The sequence below is a fragment of the Salvelinus namaycush genome, chromosome 24 (genome assembly GCF_016432855.1).
Source record: "Salvelinus namaycush isolate Seneca chromosome 24, SaNama_1.0, whole genome shotgun sequence".
Lineage (NCBI taxonomy): Eukaryota > Metazoa > Chordata > Actinopteri > Salmoniformes > Salmonidae > Salvelinus > Salvelinus namaycush.
The window spans coordinates 6,630,959-6,650,227 of record NC_052330.1 but is presented as its reverse complement, the minus strand read 5'-3'; the positions used below and the strand labels follow the sequence as shown (position 1 = coordinate 6,650,227).

The window sequence follows — 19,269 nt, the reverse complement described above, 5'->3', positions numbered from 1 at the left end:
GCTTTCTACTTTGGAAACAGGTGTCGTTTGTGCAGTACAGCGACGAAGCAAAGACAGAGTTCAGGCTGAACTCTTACTCGGACAAGGGCAACGCTCTCGCTGCTCTACAGCTGATCCAGTACCGAGGAGGGAACACTAAGACCGGTGAGGCTCCCCAAACCCAGCTTCCACCAACTAGGTTGTCTCCCAAATGCCCCCCTATTCCCTATACAGTGCACTTCTTTAGCCTCATGGGCCCTGATCAAAAGTAGTGTACTATTAAGGGAATAGGATGCCATTTGGGATGCAGCACTAGTCTCTGGTTGTAAAAGTGACTTTACACCAACATGTTTCATCGGAGCCAGGCCTGCTTAGTCTTGAAATATCCATCCTTTGAATATATATTGTTGTCTATCACCTTAATGAATCTACCTTTCTTTGTTCTTGATCAGGCGCTGCTTTGATGCATGTCAAGGAGAAGGTGTTCGCCCCAGAAAATGGAATGAGGAGGAATGTCCCCAAGGTTGTGGTAGCTGTCACAGACGGTCGCTCTCAGGATGAGGTGAAGAAAAACGCTGCCACACTGCAGCATGCTGGTAAGGGTTACTCAATTTGCTGCACAGCCATCTTCAAGTCAACCCATTGTCAATCATATCCCATAATGCTTGTAAATGCTGTCATTGAGGTATTAGCACTCTGTAGCATTTTAGCATCACCCCATACACATAGTGTAGTTGACCTAGGTCTGAGAATGCAGGTGCTCCTTCTCCAGGTTACAGTGTGTTTGTGGTTGGTGTTGCCGATGTGGATTTTGCTGAGCTGCAGAACATTGGCAGCAAGCCAAGCGACAGACACATCTTTGTTGTGGACGACTTTGACGCCTTTGCAACTATCCAAGACAACCTTGTGACCTTCATTTGCGAAACAGCGACGTCTAGTAAGCTGTTTTGTTGTTTGCCATTTTGGATACCACTTATAGTATTTAGCAGTAAGCGATTTCATTTATCGCCCAAGATAAAATTCTCGAAACAAATTGAACTGTTGCTAATCTTTGATATTATCTTCACAGCTTGTCCCCTGATCTACCTGAATGGATTCACATCACCTGGTAAAAATGCTCAGATGATTATTTATGTACATCCCAAATTAGAACCATCTGCAGAAACCGCGTGCATCATTCCCTCATTGGTTTGAGAAGTTCTAGAACTTAAAATGAGTTCTTCACCTTGTGCTGTAGGCTTCAGAATGCTGGAGGCGTTCAACCTGACAGAGAAGACCTATGGCTATATCAAGGGAGTGTCTATGGAACCTGGTTCCTTCAACAGCTACACAGCCTATAGACTCCATAAGAACTCCTTCCTGACCCAGCCCACCACGTGAGTCGGAGATACCATTGTCTTGGATTACAAAATAAAATCTGTTTTTCAGAAATCCTGTTTGGAAGATTCCCGGAATCAGGAGGGAATAATCAGGAAATCCAGAATTCTCCAACCAGGATTTCTGGATAGCACGTGCATTTTATGAAAGTTACTGGAATTTTACAACGCTATCATTGTCTTTGGCTTTGAATGGTCAATTCTTGTGGTTGTACACTGCATAGCCAAATGTACGTGGACACCTGCTCGTCGAACATCTCAATCCAAAATCATGGGCATTAATATGGAGTTGGTCCCCCATTTGCTGCTATAACAGCCTCCACTGTTCTAGGAAGGCTTTCCAATAGATGTTGGAACATTACTGCGGGGACTTGCTTCCATTCAACCACAAGAGCATTATTGAGGTCGGGCACTGATGTTGGGTGATTAGTTCTGGCTCGCAGTCGGCGTTCCAATTCATTCCAAAGGTGTTTGATGCGGTTGAGATCAGGGATCTGTGGAGGCCAGTCAAGTTCTTCCACACCGATCTTGACAAACCATTTCTGTATGGACCAAAGCTTTGTGCACATAGGTATTGTCATGCTGAAACAGGAACAGGCCTTCCCCAAACTGTTGCCACAAAGTTGGAAGCACAGAATAGTTTAGAATGTCATTCTATGCTGTAGCGTGGAGATTTCCCTTCACTGGAACTAAGGGGACTAGCCCGAAACATGAAAAACAGCCCCAGATCATTATTCCTCCTCCACCAAACTTTACACTTGGCACTATGCATTCGGGCAGGTAGCGTTCTCCTGGCATCCACCAAACCAGATGGTGAAGCGTGATTCATCACTTCAGAGAACGAGTCCAATGGTGGCGAGCTTTACACCACTCCAGCTGACGCTTGGCATTGCGCATGGTGATCTTCGGCTTGTGTGTGGCTGCTCAGCCATGGAAACCCATTTCATGAAGCTCCCGACGAACAGTTATTGTGCTGATGTTGCTTCCAGAGGCAATTTGAAACTCTGTAGTGAGGGGTCCCGTTCTGTGAGCTTGTGTGGCCTACCACTTCGAGGCTGAACCATTGTTTCTCCTAAACGTTGCCACTTCACAGTAACAGCACTTACGTTAAAAGTCACTGATCTCTTCAATACGTGTCATTTTACTGTCGATGTCTGTTTGTGACATCGGCTAGTGTAGAAAGGGCCTTATAAATACATGTGATTGATTGATTGACCTATGGAGATTGCATGGCTGTGTGCTTGATTTTATACACCTGTCAGCAATGGGTGTGGCTGAAATAGCCGAATCCACTAATTTGCAGTGTATGTCTGCACTACTTTTGTGAGCTAATGGATTTAAGGGATAATTGAGTTGCAGCACATTATAATGATAGTCTCAGACTCTGAAAGCTTGTCTCCGCTCGAATCCAGGAAGACTGAGGAGATGTCGGTCAATGCAGGGAGTGCGGGCGTTAAGAAATGACTTGTTTTTAAACATTACCTTTTTGTGGGCCTTTCCCATGCAGCAAAAACTGTATTAACGTTGGTTTGGCACTTTGAGATGACACGTCATACTCAACTATGTTCAGACAAAATGTTAGACCCCATTCCCCTCTAAACTAGGTCAATAAATGTACAATGTTCTGCTTATTGTGATTGGCTGACCCAACAGGTCCCAACATGTCAGAACATGGACTGCCCTATAGCAGTGTTCCAGCTCAATCTGAAGTTCTGGCATGCTGCTGGGTTCACTCATCCCACGTAGCTCCGAGACATCCAACTACACTGTCTATCTCCTACACCGTACATCTCTCATCGTTTTATCAGCCGCACAGTAGGCCTATCAAATACTGTATATCTCCAGTCAGCTTAACCTTCCGCCTCAGAGTTTTACCTCTGCTTGCGACTCTATGGAAAAACATCAGCCACATCACGGGGGTTCATAGGCATAGAGTAATACTGTACACATGTATATTAATGGTGAATTGATTATTGTGTATTTCGTCTTTTTTTTTAATGGTCAGTCTTATTGTTGGGGTTTTGTGGGGGTTTGAACAGGGAGATCCACCCAGACGGACTACCTCACTCCTACACCATCATCATGATGTTCCGTCTCCTCCCGGACACACCCAACGAGGCCTTTGACATCTGGCAGGTGTCCACCAAGGACGACAAGCCTGAAGTCGGGGTCACCATTGATCGTAAGGCTCTGTAGCTCTGGGGATTTGAAGGGGTCAAGGACAGAGGGTTTACAATGAGGGTTACAAGATGTTACTGGTGTTGCATCCCAAATGACCCCCTACTCCCTACATAGTGCACTACTTTTGACCGGAAGCATATGTATCCTGGTCAAAAAGTAGTACACTTCATGGGGAATAGGGTGCCATTTGTGACACAGCCATAGAGGAAGGAGGAAGTAGGGTTGTGTGAGGAGGAGATATCATATCCAGCAGCTGTAGATAGATTTATGTTGTTCTGTCTGATATTCTCTCATGGGAGCAGTGAAGGGATCGTAATGGGCTCCAGAGCACAGGGCTGCTTTGGTCTCCCTCAGTAACCACACTCACCCTCCTCCGGTTCCAGCATCCTGTATAAGCTATCTTCAGCTGGCCTTTATAAAGCACCGACCATGTTGTTTGTGATGCAGCTTTCACAAAGCATATCTACTTTATGATAAACTGCCCATTGATGATAATGGTATTGGAGTCCTGTTTCTAGTTTAGGAGCTTTGCATGACACCAAGTCCTAATGCGACGTTGGAGAGCTATCTGTAACCTCTTTCTTTTCTCTCCTCAAACTCGTTTTTTTTTCTCTATTCAGCTTCCAGCCAAACGATTTCGTATTATAACAAGGATACGAGGGGGGAGATCCAGAGGGTCACATTCGACAATGACCAAGTGAAGAGAATCTTCCATGGAAGCTTCCACAAGGTAAACCCTGACTGCCTGTCTGCGTGACTGTTGGGATTGGAGGAATATACTGGGTGTAGTGAAGTTAATGGCCAGATTATAGAACATTCAAGGGCTTGGCGACTGGACTTGAGGTATGGCACATCAATCACAGTTGTCTCTTTTCTTCTTGCTGTAAACTTGCATGTCCTGAGGATACACAGATAATGAGAAGGGATACCTGGCATTCCTGATACATTGTATATTACAGGAGGTGTACCTCCTGATACAGCTACAGACATGTGTTCTGCAGAACAGTGTCTGCTCATGCAAACAGATGGTCTTTGGCTGTAAGTTGTATAAACCCCAATGTTACATGACGCATAGATTGACGTTATTGATGGTAATCAAAGCCTCTCAAAGTAATCAAGCGATAGAAGTGGCCATTGATCTTTTACCAGTTTGTTTGGACTTTGAAGCTAATCAAATGACTGGTTTCATGCTAAGCTGAAGTGGTCATGTTTGGTCCAGCTCCAACTCCACATTGGGCTCTAATTCGATGGCTGTTGGTTTCCAGAGAGAAACTGGACTAAGTGGGGCAGAGAAATCAGACTCTGTTGACATATTTGATCTCTTGGATCTCTTGGATTAGTGCATTAAGTTGTAACCTGAGGGAGGGAGACCACTAAAGATTAACCATAGGCAGTCCGTGTATACTCTGTGCATTAAGAGCTATATGGAAGTACTTCCCGCTGGTACTTACTGGAGTTTCCATTTACCATAAGGTCAGAGCCGTGTGCTCATAGGGGCTGTGGACATAGTCATTTCACAACGCTATCACAAACGTTCACTAGAATCTATAAGTCCTTTTGCGGAGACCATTAAAATGTACTGCTAGTCGCTGCTGGCGTGCTAGTCTGGAAAATATTGGGTCACTGCTATAACTATTAAACAATTACATCAGAGAGGCAGTGGAATGCCAGGCTGGGGGGAGGTTTTTCTGCCTGCCTTTCTCTCTCTCTCTCTCTTTCTCTCTCTTTATCTATCGCTATCCCATTTTTGGCTCTGCTGCCGTTTCTCTGCCTGGATGTTGGATGCAAGCCTTGCCTCTGTTGCCTCTGGTAGCCGACCGCAGGGGAATTCTCGCCGTTGCTGTAGGGGCGGCGACTCTGTTCTGTGGTTTACCTCCCAGCATGGTTATGTATGCTGTATCTGTCCCAGTCTTCCAGCATGGTTATGTATGCACTATCTCTCCCAGTGTTGTCCAGCTGGGCTCAAAAGTAGTGCTCTAAGAGTTTGTTCTTAACTGACTTGCCTAGTTAAATAAAACATTGAAATAAAGTGTAAGGAATAGGGTGCCATTTGGAACGCAAGCTAGGCAATTTCCAGCTCCCACTGGGGACAGGGCCTCAACCACACTTCTTACAGTGACAGACTCACAGACAGACAGTAATGAGTAGGGATTGAGTAGTGTAAGCGCTTTTCACTTGTAATTTCCCTCAGTCAGTATAGCGGTTGAAACTTTCCTTTGCAGAATGCATAATGTGTTTTTAAGAAGTAGATGACTGTGTCAGTTACAGAACTGGTGACTTATAGAACCCACTCTTCTCTCCCTGCTGCCAGCATATGCAGCATAAACAAACACAATTTAGATGGGCTAGCTTGAACCCAGACTCTCACTCCCTTATTTGATTGATGTCCTGGTTTGTTTTCTTAGCCAACTCTGGCAGGTTTAGGAAAGTGTTGTGTGGTGAGGAGGGCTATGGGCTTTGAAACAGCCGCGTTGCACTGCTTCACCGCAAGGCTGATTTACCTCGACCTAAGCAGTCAGGAAATTGCTAATTCAGCGTTTGAAAGGTCTTAGTTACCGCCGATGATACAAAACTCGCTAAAATAGGTTTAACAGATGTGCTCCACTCAAGGAATTGGGAGCCTCCTGTGTGTATATTGGGTCAAAATACAATTCCATTATATCAGCCAATAAAAAAAATCCTCACTGTGACTATTGTATAAGCCACTTGTTTTCAAACTTTTCATGTCCAGGGACCCCTGCCCAGGCAAACCGGCGACCCAGGAACCCCCATCATATCTTAGTAAAAAATGCAATCACATTGTGACTTATTATCAGGTGAATGATAATGGCAAATAAAAGTAATCAACATTTTAAAATGAACAGATTAGGTAGGCAGTTTCTTTATTTTGACCTCCCCACAGTTCATTGGAAGAGGAAGTGTAAACTCAAACATAGTCTATTAGCTAGACAGATAAAGGTATCTTGGCGGTTTGGAGAAAATCGTACTGAAATTCAAACAAACAGAAATCCTCAAACATTAGAACAAAATCAATAGCCATGTGCCCTGAATGCAGTTTTTTATTTGTATTATTCTCCCTGACTGTCTAGCTTTTATTTGATTGTTAGTTTTCAAAGATGGTATTCTAAAAATATATACGTAGTTTAATATCTTTTATGGGTAACACGAATTTAAGCTTTCTGCCCATATCAGATATGTCTATGTCCTGGGATTTGTTTTGGTTTCTTACAACCTCATGCTAATGAGGTTAGCACGAGGACGGGTCACCGATTCTGTATTAAACTTACTCTTGAAAGTTGTAATAGTAGAATGCACAAGGGGCAATTTCGAAATTGGGTAGTGCATCATCACTTCCTCTTGTCATGTTAGTCATTACATATCTTAGAGAGCTATTTATAATTTGTCATAAGTGTCCAGTTCTAGAACTAGTTTTTTTAAATTTAGTTTTGTTAGCCCATAGATATTGTTGTAATTTGTAGTCACTCAAATATATCATGAATACACATTAGACATAGCAAAATGTATAAAATTGTGAGAAAATTTGCTTTAAAATAGCAACATTTTCTTTGCACTCCATGACAAAATGTGTAGAATTGCAGGAAATAAGCCTAAGAATTTTCTATACAGAAAACATTTGGTAATTAGATCCTATTACTGTAATTTTCTCCATATTAAAGGGGTAGTTCGAGGTTTTGGCACTGGAGCCTTTTATCTACTTCCCCAGAGTCGGATGAACAGGAACAGCCAGCATGCTAATTGTTCCTGTAGACTTCCAGTCATTGCGCTAAAGCTAGCTAGAATGGATGCAGAGAAATTAAAATGTTATCCATGGTGTTATTATGTTGCAGCTAGCAAAAAAATATATATAAAAAAATTGCGGACCCCGTTCAGTACCTATTTGGTGCAATATGCAGACAGTCTGTAACCCAGTTTGAAAACGCCTGTTATAAACCATCTCTATTTGCCTGTTTCTGATGACAGTTTGAATGCTTTGTTCTCTCGCCAGTAACCCTTTCTTTCCACTAAGATTACGGTAAGCATACAGTAGGTTTAGCAGACCCTCAGGAATCAAACGCTAAAGCGGTTTCTTAAACCATGATTAATAGTCGTTAGGAATTCGTTTAAATATCCACAAAGATGATAAATGAGTGTTGACATACCCTGACCGTATGGACTCTGCTTTTCACCACGCTGAACGTATCAAACATTTAATTCATTATCAAAAACCACCGTCTTGTGTTTGGATAATACAATAACAACCTAATGCATATTGTACCAAATAATACTCAAATAAAGGCATATGGGTTTCATGGAAGCTTGAGTCAGTGAGCAAAACGCAAACCATATGTAGTCCGAATGGATAGAGAACACCCAAGACTTGTGAATGAAAAGGCTAATACGTGTTAGACGATGGTCATGTCAGAGAGAGAGAGAGAGAGAGAGAGCGAGAGAGAGCGAGAGAGAGCGAGAGAGAGTGAGAGAGAGCGAGAGAGAGAGAGAGAGAGAGAGGATATGGTCATATGATGGTAGAAGGTCTGGGAGGAGCTGTATAATCTGTCCCAGTCACTGACCAGAGGTCAAGGGAAACTCCAACATCTGTAACGTGGATGTCACATCAGTGAGCTCACAGGGAATGCCATCTTCGCGGTGCTGCCTGCTGCACACCACATTTTGCCTTTTGGTTACGATAGCATCTTGGTATCCCTTTTCTTAGGGTCGAAGGTTTAGTGTGTCTGATTCTTGATAGGCGACAAGGTGATTTGTTGTATTGCTGTGTTTGAATCGCTCAGCCAGAGGTCTTAAACTGGAGACAGTCTGAGGCTGTGTAGAGCATTCCTAGAGGTGCTGCATTTCTTCTTCACGTTAGAGCGCTGACGATGATGTCATTTCCCTGAGCCGAGTTGCTTTCTCACAGTACCGTTACCTTATTTACCCTCTTGCCGTCCAAAACAGACTCACAGTTTCCATAAATTGCGGCGCGTGCTCCGCTGTCTGTCTGCACGCTCTCCGAGAAGAATCCTGAGATCTGAGTTTCCTCTGCTCGCGGTCGGCTAAACATAGCTGTACATTTGTTGACCACAATGAATTAAACAGTGTGTGGTTGTCAAACCTCTGGGGCTGACTCCATGGCTTGGTACTGTACAGTATCATTTTGCATGCTCAGTAAGAATGTGGTCACTGGGCTACAGCTGAACTCCCCAGAACAGCAGCTAGCCTCTGAACGTTTGGCAATATAGGGAAAGAGTAGAAAGGGAGCACTTCTTACGTCGCGCCACAAAACAACATCATCAGAAAATGTGGTGAGGTCGATCTGAGTAAGGACGAGCGACGTAGTGTGTACATTGACTCTGTGAAACACAGTGGTGGAAAGACTCATCCTTGGTGTGCACCACATCACTTTAAACCCATCACCGCAAAGTAAATGAGACAGATGAATGGATGGCGGTGTTCTGTAAATCAGTAGGCAACCAAACAGCTGATCCGGCATTTCCTACAGTGTTCTACCACACTCGCTAAATCTTACTGATGATATGACATGCCATATGACTAATGTTATGTATTTAACAGTGAATGGAGATGACATCGATGGAACTTTGGTGATTATCTTATCCTGAGCGTATCTTATCCTGTGTGCACTTTTAGGATGCTGTACATCATCGGAACACATTGACATCATGTTTGTGTGCTGCTCTTGTTGTTGTACTCTGGCCTATCTCTTTTGGAGAGATTCAAGGCACAACACATCAAGGAGAGGAAATAACACATCCAAATACACCCTGTGTCTCTCTGTGCTCTGTTGCCAACCCCAGATAACCCAATGATTTGCGGAGTTTTAGGATAGACAGCAGACGGTCCTAGACGAAAGTATGTCCTGGACGAAGAATGTAACAAATCTAATCTTTTCTGTCTGCAGCTCCACCTCCTTGTTTCCCCCACCAAAGTCAAGCTGAACCTCGACTGCCAAGAGGTGGCGGACAAGGAGATTAAGGAAGCTGGAAACACGTCCACAGATGGCTATCAAGTTCTTGGCAAAATGTCCAAGTCCATTGGCTCCAAGGGTGAATCTGCAACTGTAAGTGAACTGTCATACAACATGAAAGGATATGGACCTACAAGCCTACTAGCATGACGGTTTTAGTGCTCCTGTGTATCTGAGTGCTGTTATGACAGGAGGAAGCCTTGAAGCTCACTCCCTCCAACACAGTGCATCTCAAGTGGAATGTGCCTGTTATCCTTATCTGATGCTCCGCGGGCTCTCTGTCTGCACGTTCTCCTTGTTTTCTTATTTTATATTTTGGGATGCGGAGGAAGTATGTAAGTTTCCTTTTTTTTATTCTGTTCCACAGTTCCAGCTCCAGATGTTCGATATAGTGTGCACCCTGGGCTGGACGAGCAGAGACAGATGCTGTGACCTTCCGTCTATGGTGAGTACGAGGAGCCTCAGTGGACCTCCGCTGAAATTTCCCCACGGTACAGATCTAGGATCAGCTTCCTCTCCCCCAATCCTAACCTTAACCATTAGTGGGGAAAATGCAGATCAGTGACTAGGGGAAACTTCACCCTACACCTGGACCTCCCTGGAGGGGAGAGGCGGGACAACGTAACAGGCTACAAAACAAGCTCTTGAGCAGTCTGTAAGCATCTTTACTGACCCAAATCCATAGTCCTCTTGACACCCGTTGAGCCCCTGAGTGTGTGTGCCTTCAGCCTGGCATGAGTGTCCGTGACTGAGATCAAGTCCAGTTGTGTGTGTCTGCATGCGTGTGCACATGTGCGAATTAGACAATGCATCTTGCTTGTCTCATCTTTTAACACGGCAGTAAACAAATGCATATCCATCGGACATCTCTGCTTTAGGACATGCTTACCTCATCCTGAACACGTGAAGAGGAACAATGGAAAAACAAGCCTGTATTTTATCAGCTGTGTCTTGGATTCTAACGCTGTCCTGATAACTTGTATAACAGATGCAGTAAAAGTGAAACTGCATCCCTGCAAATCTGATTCCCAATGGTCAAATCATGTGCAGACAGAGGGCTTAGTATATTTCACTCAACCTATGGAAAGGGGAATGGCGAGCAGCTAGTATGGCATGATTAGCACTTCACTGACCACCCATATGCAGTTGTTCTCTCTAATATGTCAAAGTCGAAGCTGAATGAAAAAGTGCCTCCAGTACAGAGCACATTTTGGCAGCAGAAAAGGAACGTTAATCAGTTTGAACAGGAAATCTCTGTTTTTTTCTTCTTTGATTATTCAAACTCTTGGAAGACTCTCAATGGATGTTTGTGAGGCACATTCATTTTACAATCCTAGTTGGCCATTCTATAATTATGGTCTCCTGTCCTGACTGTTAAAGAACCATGACTGTGTTTAAATGGCCCAGCTGCAGCTTCAAACACCTTTTGTCAAGGAGAGAGTGTTGCTGATTTGCAGATACGCTGCCCCAGAGCCCGGCCGGTAGGCGGAGAAGCAACGGCTATCGACTGTAAAGGCATCACAACTTTGAACGGCCTTCAACAATACGTACATCCAACAGAAAACAATGCCAAACTGTCAAGACAATGCCCCTGTTTGATCTGGACTTTTGTTCCGCCAGAGATATCCAAGAACACGCCTCTGTTTCAACAAATCAGAGCTGCACAATTTCTGTTGGTTGGACACCCAGAATGTGTTTTAATGTGTTTCATGTCTTGTGGGTAGGGCTTACAACAATGGACTTCCTGGAAACTCAGGCTGTATAGGGTTGCATGCCAACACATCTGCCTGATTAGAGTTGTTCTATAAAATATTGCTCTTATCTAGTGAGCATGTACTTCATCGGTTTGTCTTCCTTGAGATATACCGTACTGCTGGTACAAACTAATAACATTAGTTTATCCTGTAACCTCCTGACCCTTCCTCTGCTTACATTTACATTACATTTCGGTCATTTAGCAGACGCTCTTATCTGGAGAGACTTACAGTCAGTAATGGGTCTGTGTTTCAGCCCAACTCCTTCTAGTTACCGCAGCTCACCCCGTCTCTTTGTCTGTTCCCTCCCCTGTTATCAGAGAGAAGAGTCCAAGTGCCCGTCCCTCCCCAACGCCTGCACATGTACCTCGGAAAGCACAGGACCCCAGGGAACACAGGGGGCAGTGGTAAGGACCAGATACGCCCACTACACTCTCTGTTTGTCTCCAAAATGGCACTCTGTTCCCTTTTTAGTGCACTACTTCTGATCAGGGCCCATAAGGCACTACATGGGGAATGAGGTGCCATTTAGGACTTGTTTTCCTTTCATCTCTATGCTGCAGGCCAGGGTTTCTAGTGAACTCATTGATCTGCCGATCGGAAAGTCTCTTTTTGACCCATTTTGATTTATGTACTGTACAGTTGCCTCTGACATGCATTCGTTATGTAGGACTGACTGTACACTGCACAATAGAAGTTGGCTTGTATTTCATTTTAAAAGGGCAAGCCAGAAGGAAACTACAGTGATGATTATGAAGCCCCCAGGGAGGGAGTATCCATCATGAGTGTGGGTCAGAGCTTCTGGACACTCCCTTCTCTCCCTGTGTTAACTTGACAAATGATCTTTCTTCACCAGGGCGCACCCGGTAGCAAAGGTCCCCGGGGCGAAAGAGGAGAGACTGGCCCGGCTGTAAGTACCTCACTAACCTCACCTCTCACATTCCCTCTTTAGGACTGCAGGGCTGTAACCGATGGCAGGCAAGTCCTAAAGTGGTCATGGCATTTGACACAGTTTGGAGAATGTGGGATATTTTAAAGCTTTTTCTGCTCTTGATGAAAACTGAGAAACTGTTTACAGTTTCATGGCTTTGAAGAGGAAGAAACACATCTGAATTCACTTATTAGGAGTATGTTAGTCTTCTCGAAATTTCAGGGAGGCTTGGTTTGACAGTGTAGGCATTCCACGGTTTCTGGTGCCTTCTTCCAGAGATTGCAACAGTAGCATATTTGACTGCACTGCCATTTTCAGTCTGGAGATCTCAAGAGCAACATTCTTTCCAGGTCTAATTGATTCTTATCTCTTGTCTTTGTTTCTCTGGTAGGGTCCAATTGGACCGCGTGGAGATACAGGATTGCCAGGACCTATGGGTCTGCCTGGCCCTCAAGGATCTAGCGGGCTGTCTATTCCAGGAGAAGCTGTGAGTCTCACTCTTACACTGAACACTCCGCACTCACACATTCCACACGCCACACACACTCCCCTCTCCCCAGCCACAGGCGTTGCTGCTGCACACGGCTCGTTTCCAGCAGTTACACGTAAATCCCACGATACCGCCACACACCAAATAGGAATAATTTTGTCAGTTTATTATGTAAGGGAATCACAAGCTGCAGAGTAATTGTGGCCTGTTGAGCCTGCATTTCTTCATGTCTAGGGACATGTTAAACCAGCCTAATCTCAATGCTCAATGCTCAATGCTACATTAATCACCACTGGGATTTCCTTCGCTGAAAAGCACCCAAACTCAAGACGAATGTTTATCCACTTCTTCGCAAAAAAAAAAGAAGGAAATTGCCATTAGACTGTTCAGACATCACCAATACACTTCCACACATCTCGCACAGAACTCTCATCACAGCGTGTTTATCTTGGGTTAAAGGCAGATTGGCACGACACATTTTCTTAGATCTGTCACCTAAAGGTTAGCGAGTGTTGAGTTTGGAGGAAGTATTATGTTGTTATACACTGAGTGTGAATGTGTTTCTCCCTCCGCTGTTTCAGGGCCGCCAAGGACCGAAAGGAGAAGCTGGTGATTCTGGGCTACCTGGACAGAAAGTGAGTGCTGCTTTGGCTCACCGGCCTGGCTGTGGTTTAGAACAGTAAATCAGGGATAATTCACAGGGTACAGATATGCTGCTTCTCTGGCCTCTCTTCAATCCACAGACAATATTTCATATGAGGAGAACTCACGAAGAGGCAGGTTGAGATTCCCAAATCTGTATTCAATCTTTCTTGTAGTTAAGAATAACTGAGTGGGAAACAAATCACCTTGATATACAATGCTTCTTGACCAGGGGCTTCTGGTTAGGCCGTGCACATTAGGCCTTCCTCTTTGTGTCAGTTGTACTATGGTCCACACAAAGCTGATGAGGTGATATAGAATGGAAGAATGGAAAATCCAGTTTCATGGACTCCCATCTTTTTAATATACTAAACCTATATGATAGATGGCATCGCTACGCAGAACATAATGGTAAACGAGCCTTACTCTGCTCACATAACATAGCTGGCTCTTCTATTTCACCAATATTGACAACATTATGGGAGCCCATCAATGATTACCAGGCTTCGCCTGTGACGTTTTACAGGACAACGATGCACTTCCATGTGTCGTCATACGTCTGCATTTTAGAGATCCTCTGAGATGGTTTCCATTAAACTCACAACGCCATGAACAAATAGCCCCCTCCAGTCCTCATACATGAAATGGCATCTTTGTATTTCTAGAAAAAGCCTGCCCCTTTTATTTACTGATAAAAAATGAGAAGCCCCCTTTGTGTCTACCAGTAAACTCAGAGTACTTCTATGCAGAGGAGTCAATTGGGAACAAAGCCTTCCCCCTCCCTACATTTTTGTTTTACCTCTGTTTAGAATTGCAGGTTTGTTGATGCCACAAGACACTGGAGAATGAATTACCAGTGTAAAATAATGATCAATTCCAAGATAAAAGCCTTGGTGAACCCATCGCTTAAATAGATTGTGGGTAGTGTTTGCAGGTGACCATGATAGAACAGATGATATAACAACATGCATTTAACGACTTGCAGAGTATGCAGTCCTGATTTATAATGGCCAATAAAACAGATCTGGAATATATTATGTTCCCTGTACATTTTATGCGAAGCATCAAAGGCTAGAGAGGATTTGACAATACAAAAGTGAGCAGGGTTTAAAGAGGAAATTTGAAATAAATGGGAAATGTACTGTTTGACACACAGAAAACTGGTGGTTAAATAAACTGGTTTGAGTTGGTTGGTCAAAGGTAGGTGGCCTGTGTTAATGTGAGCTGTGAGGAAGCAAAAAAGAAAGTCCAGCTCTGACGTGGGCTGTGTTTCCGCCTTTTTCCCCAGGGTCCACCTGGGAAAGCTGGGACCATCGGCCCAATCGGACCTGCTGGACCGAGGGTAAGTAAAATCAATGGGCCATTGTCTAATGATCATGCAATGTCTGTCAAATGAACTTCATCCCATCAGCTCAACTTGTTTAACTCTATTGTCTGTGTGTTGTGAATGCAGGGACCCCAAGGAAAGGAAGGACAGGCTGGATCCAGAGGTCCAACAGGACCAATGGTATGCTCAGTCAAAGTAAAGTCAGGGAGAATAAAGACATTTAAGAACTGTCAAACTCAGCCTCTCCTACACTATAGTAAAGACAGACCAGAAGTTTCTTGAGTGTAATCTGAGTGGTTATTTTGTTTGTGTCACTGTATCTGATTGGTTCTTTTGTTTGTGTCACTGTATCTGATTGGTTCTTTTGTTTGTGTCACTGTATCTGATTGGTTCTTTTGTTTGTGTCACTGGATTGATTGATTGTTTTATTTGCGAGTTAAAAAAAAATACATACAGGGATAACACAAAGTCAATGACTTCCCATTGTGGTCCCTTGAAGAGCATGGTGCAATACATGTATTTGATTGGTTATTTTGTTCTTGTCACTATTCAGGGACCTCCTGGATCTCCTGGAATGCCTGGGGCTTCAGGAAAACCAGGAAAGCCTGGTGACACAGGTGTTTCGGTAAGCATCCATCTCACCAAATCTCATAAAACAGTTCTGTATGTCATGCACACCACGGAAAGGTACATTTTTTGTGTCATACAGTACATACATCTGTGTGCAGTGAGATGTAACGGCCTTGTATTTTTCATTTCAGGGAGCCAATGGTATTAAAGGGGACAGAGGAGAGAGAGTGAGTAACATCTCCAGGGTTCTAGCTCCACGTTTTGAACCTCAGTAAATCATGTATATTCATCACCAAGCCTTTCCTCTCTGTTTGTTTCTAGGGCGACTTTGCTCCTCAGAACATGATGCGGTCCATTGCCAGACAAGTGTGTGAGCAGATAGTAAATGGTGAGTGGGCCTTTTTTCAGCACTGCATTTGTAAGTAGTACTTTCACCAGAGAGAAATCAAAGTCCTAACAGAGTCTGCCTTTCATGAAATGTCTGTTGCCTTCTCAATGTTTATGTTTATCATTGTTTTTCAGGACAAATGAGTAGAGTCAATTCCATGCTGAACCAGATTCCCAGCGGTTACCGTAGTAGCAACAACCCAGGTCCCCCCGGAGCCCCTGGGCCCAGCGGTAACCAGGGTCCCCGTGGAGAGCCCGGACAGACAGGCAGGAATGGATTCCCAGGAAGTTCAGGACAACCTGGCCAGCAAGGAGAGAGAGGTACGTCGTCAGGATGTCCATGACTGTCAGGAGCCCAAGAATTCCACTATGTTAACTGATAAAGCGGTTTATCAATAGGTTTAGCTCTAGGGTGTCAAACTCAATTCCTGGACGGCAGTATGCCAGCGGATTTTCTCTCCTCCCTTGTACTCGATTGACCAATTAAGGTTGTTGATTATTTAGGAACTCCCCTCACCTGGTTGTCTAGGTCTTACTACAAATTGAAAGGAAGTAACAAAAACCAACAGACACATGGACCTCCAGGAATTGACACCCCTGACCCAGCTGTTCAGTAGCAGTAGGCTTAACTAGTGTCTCTTGCTGTGTGGTATTGTCACGGTTGGAACAAAGACTGGACATTTTCCCATAGACATACAATTCTGTCTTAGAATTGCTGCGATAGCAATGGAATGAAGCCTTCACAGACCTTTTCCAAAGTCTCATCTTCACAACATATTCCATTCATCTCAGTGGTCATGTCTGTATTTCTGTGTGTCTTTCCATAAGCCTGCCTCAGACTGTTTTCAGTGGCTCAGGAAATGTCTATCCCCGCCCCCCCCCCCCACCCCCTGCAACTTCTTGAAAATGTTAATTCCTGTGCGCTCATAGTGGTTGCATTAGGGTTTCCTCTTTGAGTGTGTGTCCTTGTCTTTGTCGGCTGTGAGTGATTTTCTATTTGTTTCCCAGGCCCTGCAGGAGAGAAGGGTGATCGAGGGACAGCAGCAGTCGGACAGCGAGGACAAAGAGGACCACCTGGTTAGTTTCACATTTTTGCTCCAGATCCATAACAATCCAGTCTTTGTCTTCTGTCCTGCATTGCGTCACATCTGTCTTAATAGCAATACTGCTCATTCATTAAGCTTAATCTCGCCGAGTGATTCGCATGGCGTCATATTCTTTGGTAGAATCAGGGGAAATCAATCATTACTTTACTTTAGCTGCAGTAATGGGGGTCTTTCTGGCCACATCTCTCATTTTAAGCTGGATGTGTCACTATGAATTGAACCATTTCTCCCAGTTTAAATCTCCGTAGCTGTAACTACAGGCTGCTAAACCAAGCGTTGCTAAGCTCAGAGGTGTTGCCTGAAGCAGTGCTGGGGCAGCTGTGTTTAATAAATGACTGCCGTTCAGCATTTTCCCAGGTAAACACTCTGCCTTCTAGGGGATTTATGTTGTCTTTGTGTGTGAGATGCTCATACGCACAGATGTTGAAATACATTTTCTATCCACAGGTAAAATGTAAAGTACAGATAGCCCCCACCCAAAACGACTTAAGTAGTAATTAAAATGCTTTTTTACTTAAGTACTTTACACCACTGGGTTTATGTACATCACAGATTTAATGTACCAAACAGATTAGCAACATCAAACTTGATATGGATAGTAACCAGAGTTGGTCCATTTCAGATGATGTGCTCGCCTTAGTCCTCATCCATTCTAATGTCTTGAGCAGTACCACAGTCATTACAAGCTGTCACTGACAGGACCAGTGCGCTGACAGAGATCATAGATTGAGTTCTGAAACCAGAGATCAGACAGTGGGATTCCCATTGGTTTAACCCTGTAATGGAGCTACAGGAACAGATTCCAGCCAAACTGCCTGCCAGGACATCCAACAATAATATGAGTTTGTCTTGCCATGGGCCATAGAGGTGCAATACAGCTAATACAGTTGCCGTTGTAATTCAGCACGCTTCACTATAGCCACCCACTCCCTCTGAAATTCAGCACTGCTTGACTAAAGTCACCCACTCCTACTGAAATTCAGCACGCCTAACTATAGCCACCCACTCCCACTGAAATTCAGCACGCGTAACTATAAAGCATTGGGCTTCAAGGTCTACAAGGTCAAGACTTGGAAAGTGGTCTTGAATCAGGGAAAGGGAAATGCCCAGATTACTGGGGAAGCTAGCTGATGGTGAGTCATTGTTCAGGGGCCAATCAGATGTATGTACTGACGTCTTCCTCTCATGGTCACATTCACAACACATGTTTAAAGGACTTAGAGGACCACGGATGAGAGACTGAGGGAAACATTCCAAGCTTAGCTTTTCTAAGCGTCTAGACGAAACAGAGGGGGAAAAAGGATCAACGAATGAATTCAGGGTTTTCCTTCTTCAGTAAAAAAAAAGAAAAGAAAAAATAATTTTCCAAACCGTTGTGGCAGAAACAGTTACTACACTTATAGCTCCCACTGATGTCACAGGGTGATGACATGCCTATGCCTTCTAATTGGTCGATTGTGATTTCTCTCTCCACAGGCCCAACAGGCGAAGCTCGGACCGGCCCTCCAGGCCCCGCAGGCTCCTCCGGGCCCCGCGGTCCTCCTGGGCGCCAAGGGTTCGCAGGTATTAGGGGCCAACCTGGCACTCCTGGCTACTGTGACTCTTCCCAGTGCGTCAGCATTCCGTACAATGGACAAGGATACCGAGGTACATAACTGGAAAGGTTGATGGGCATGACATCCTCAATGACTGCATGTCACCGAAGCATGAAACATGAGTGAAAAGCATGTGTAGTTACTACATAGTTATTACGTAACATAAGTGAGTACAGTATAGACTGATGACAAAATGGATATATTCCAGAAACGGCTATATATAAATTGTGATAATTCATTTGTTAACATTTGGAGAGAAAGTAAATATTCCCATACCAACTGAAGACTAACACTTCGTTTGACCTATTTCAGGTTCACCATAGTAAACTTTCCTAATCGCCTGTGCTGCTTTCACTTTGAATTCCTGAGAAAAAAAAGGTCCTGTTACTGAGATGCTTGCTCACGCGCTCTAGAGCTGTTTGAGGATACACCACCAAAGGATAAGATTAACAAACTATGTTGAGAAAGACAAGAACAACGAGGACCGGTACTAACAACATTGTAGAGCAACTAGATCAGACAAGCGCCGGTGATGACCACAACATAGTTGCCTGTTTGCATCTTGAAGCCAGAGAACGAGCAGACAAAGACCTTCTATCAGGTGGAGAAGCATGTGCAAACAAACAAACAAAAACAAACACCCAAATACTTCCACAACAACATTAACGTGGTTACTCGAGGTGACATCTGTAAATAAACTAATGATGCCTTGTAAATGATGTTGAAATCACATCCCACTCAATGTGGTTTTTAACACTTGTAGTTATGCTTTTGCCTTGTAACCTTGCTGCTTGGTGAATGCCAACGCGAATGCTTCTTTTTCTACCACGTGTCCCTAAAAGGGATGTTTCTGTAGCCTAAACACACACAGACAGCTCAGGGGCCATGTTGAACCACGTGCCTTTTGTGCCGATGTGACCTTGGAGGTTCAGCTTTTCTATCTATGTACAC

At 44.1% G+C, this 19,269-nt stretch overlaps 1 protein-coding gene across 1 annotated transcript in view; it reads left to right on the top strand.

Annotated features, from left to right (window-relative positions):
- The window catches only part of LOC120019258 (collagen alpha-1(XII) chain-like), an 89,041-nt gene extending 70,663 nt beyond the window's left edge, over positions 1 to 18,378 (top strand). Inside the window, exons 44-64 of the mRNA XM_038962573.1 lie at positions 21 to 144; positions 432 to 575; positions 752 to 916; positions 1,049 to 1,087; positions 1,217 to 1,355; positions 3,395 to 3,537; positions 4,157 to 4,266; positions 9,451 to 9,609; positions 9,884 to 9,961; positions 11,591 to 11,677; positions 12,127 to 12,180; positions 12,593 to 12,688; positions 13,273 to 13,326; positions 14,622 to 14,675; positions 14,787 to 14,840; positions 15,214 to 15,285; positions 15,422 to 15,457; positions 15,552 to 15,618; positions 15,753 to 15,938; positions 16,626 to 16,694; positions 18,200 to 18,378. Of these exons, the coding sequence (XP_038818501.1) occupies positions 21 to 144; positions 432 to 575; positions 752 to 916; positions 1,049 to 1,087; positions 1,217 to 1,355; positions 3,395 to 3,537; positions 4,157 to 4,266; positions 9,451 to 9,609; positions 9,884 to 9,961; positions 11,591 to 11,677; positions 12,127 to 12,180; positions 12,593 to 12,688; positions 13,273 to 13,326; positions 14,622 to 14,675; positions 14,787 to 14,840; positions 15,214 to 15,285; positions 15,422 to 15,457; positions 15,552 to 15,618; positions 15,753 to 15,938; positions 16,626 to 16,694; positions 18,200 to 18,378 (2,109 nt within the window). The remainder of the gene's footprint in view (positions 1 to 20; positions 145 to 431; positions 576 to 751; positions 917 to 1,048; positions 1,088 to 1,216; positions 1,356 to 3,394; positions 3,538 to 4,156; positions 4,267 to 9,450; positions 9,610 to 9,883; positions 9,962 to 11,590; positions 11,678 to 12,126; positions 12,181 to 12,592; positions 12,689 to 13,272; positions 13,327 to 14,621; positions 14,676 to 14,786; positions 14,841 to 15,213; positions 15,286 to 15,421; positions 15,458 to 15,551; positions 15,619 to 15,752; positions 15,939 to 16,625; positions 16,695 to 18,199) is intronic.
- The last annotated feature ends 891 nt before the right edge of the window (positions 18,379 to 19,269 follow it).